Source organism: Sinocyclocheilus rhinocerous, unplaced genomic scaffold (genome assembly GCF_001515625.1).
Source record: "Sinocyclocheilus rhinocerous isolate Xijiao unplaced genomic scaffold, SAMN03320098_v1.1 scaffold2135, whole genome shotgun sequence".
NCBI lineage: Eukaryota > Metazoa > Chordata > Actinopteri > Cypriniformes > Cyprinidae > Sinocyclocheilus > Sinocyclocheilus rhinocerous.
This window is the reverse complement of record NW_015653505.1, coordinates 55,051-56,784: the sequence shown is the minus strand read 5'-3', so window position 1 is coordinate 56,784 and position 1,734 is coordinate 55,051. Positions and strand designations below refer to the sequence as shown.

General features: G+C 38.0%; 1 protein-coding gene across 1 annotated transcript; it reads right to left on the bottom strand.

Annotated features, from left to right (window-relative positions):
* Positions 1-310: 310 nt before the first annotated feature.
* LOC107716434 (beta-1,3-galactosyltransferase 2) lies at positions 311-1,180 on the bottom strand. Its single transcript, XM_074560097.1, is given in 1 exon segment — positions 311-1,180. A coding segment is annotated over 1 exon segment (870 nt).
* Positions 1,181-1,734: the final 554 nt, after the last annotated feature.

The window sequence follows — 1,734 nt, the reverse complement described above, 5'->3', positions numbered from 1 at the left end:
CAGCGTGTGCCTTATATTGTGATCTCGAATTGCAGATTCGAGGACCAGAAAGAACTGTTGTAAAAAAGAAAATATCTCTGCTAGTGTTGTAAATTGTAGTGATTCATTCAAACCGGAAATGGTCTTTTTGAACTGTTACGATCCATTTCATTAGTAGAACCATGCTGTGTGTTTTTGAACAGAATTGGCTCATAAAAGTAATTAATTTAGGGTATCAGGCTTCACTGGTCCCGCTGCATTGTTTTGATGCAGCAAAACATTATTTGAAATTTTGTATTTTGAATTTTTGTTTGTTTCTGGTCATGTTCTTTTATGTGGGCCTCTTTACATCCTTCCAGACATTCAGTATCTGCTGTGGAGATCCCGCGATCACTGAAATGCTCCTGAGAAAATCCTCTCGCTTATATTGTCCCATATGGAGTCTAAACTGTGAAGGGTCTGGGGGAGATGAGGGTGCAAAGCCCAATCATTTCAGAGCACCCACATATGCGTCTTCTATGTTAAAGGCCTTTACTTCCTTGGAAATTTCCACTATTTTTTCTGGCAGGTCATTGGAGAAAACATATCCTGCTCCCTGCACATATGTGGGGTATTTCGGTTCAGGGTACAGCTCCTCTGAGACGTACCACTTTGATTTTTTGTTTCTAATGACATTTTGGTTCCACAACAGAAATCCTGTGATGTAGTTCTGTCTGGGTGTGTTGGGTGACAATAAGAGGCTCATCAGATTCTCCAGGTTTATGTACATGTCAGAATCAACCTTCATAGCATAAGCTGCTTGAGAACAACGAGTGGCCAACCAGTCCATGATCACCATGGTCTTTATGGTCAGATTGAAGTAGGAGTCCACAAAATTGCTCTGCAGTAAATCTCTATGTTGTCGACTCTCTTCCTCCAGCTGCTGTTGAGCTTCGGCTCCTCCAGTCAAACCCACCAAGAACAGAGTCAGCACTGCTTTTCCCTGCACTGAGCTCTCATTCCCCCATGTGCTGCGGATGGCGTTACGAGCCTTCAGCTGATGGGGGGCCACAGGGACCATCAAGACCAGGAACGGATCCCACTGACTACATTTATCAGGTTCATTCAGGATGAAATGATAATTGAGTGGATGAGCTACATGATAATGCAGTGAAATGTGTTTGGTCACAGTGGGTGCTGCAGTAGCTTTTGTTTGTGTCATCATAAAATAGGAGCTTTTTTGAGTTACAACATTATTAAAGCTTTCAGGGGGCTTAGCAGGCTTGACACAGAGTTCAAAATTGTAAAAGATGACAAACAAGGAGAAAGTCCATGTAAGCAAGATGAGACCATTTATGTGTCTGTAAAAAAAAAAGAAAGAAACAAAAGATGTTCTACATAAGAGACTAAATAAACATCATAATTATAGTTGTGTACTTAATGTATTTATTTGTAAATTATTGCAAATTATTATAATCTTGGAATGTTTTACTTTGAGTTGTACTGCTACTAAAATGTATTTAAATACGTCTGTCATTATAATTCATTGTCATAATTATATTACAGTATATTGCAATTATATTTAGGCTAAATTTTGTGCTCTAAGAGCAATGTACTTTAAGCAAGAATGCAGTGTATGCATGATATCAGTTCATTCAAAATGTCAAAACTCATTCAAATGTAATAACAGCAGTTTAATATTCCTTCCATATATTTTTTTAAATAAACCAAGAGAACTAAAGATTAATTATAAGAAGAAGTTTGTGTTTGTTCTTT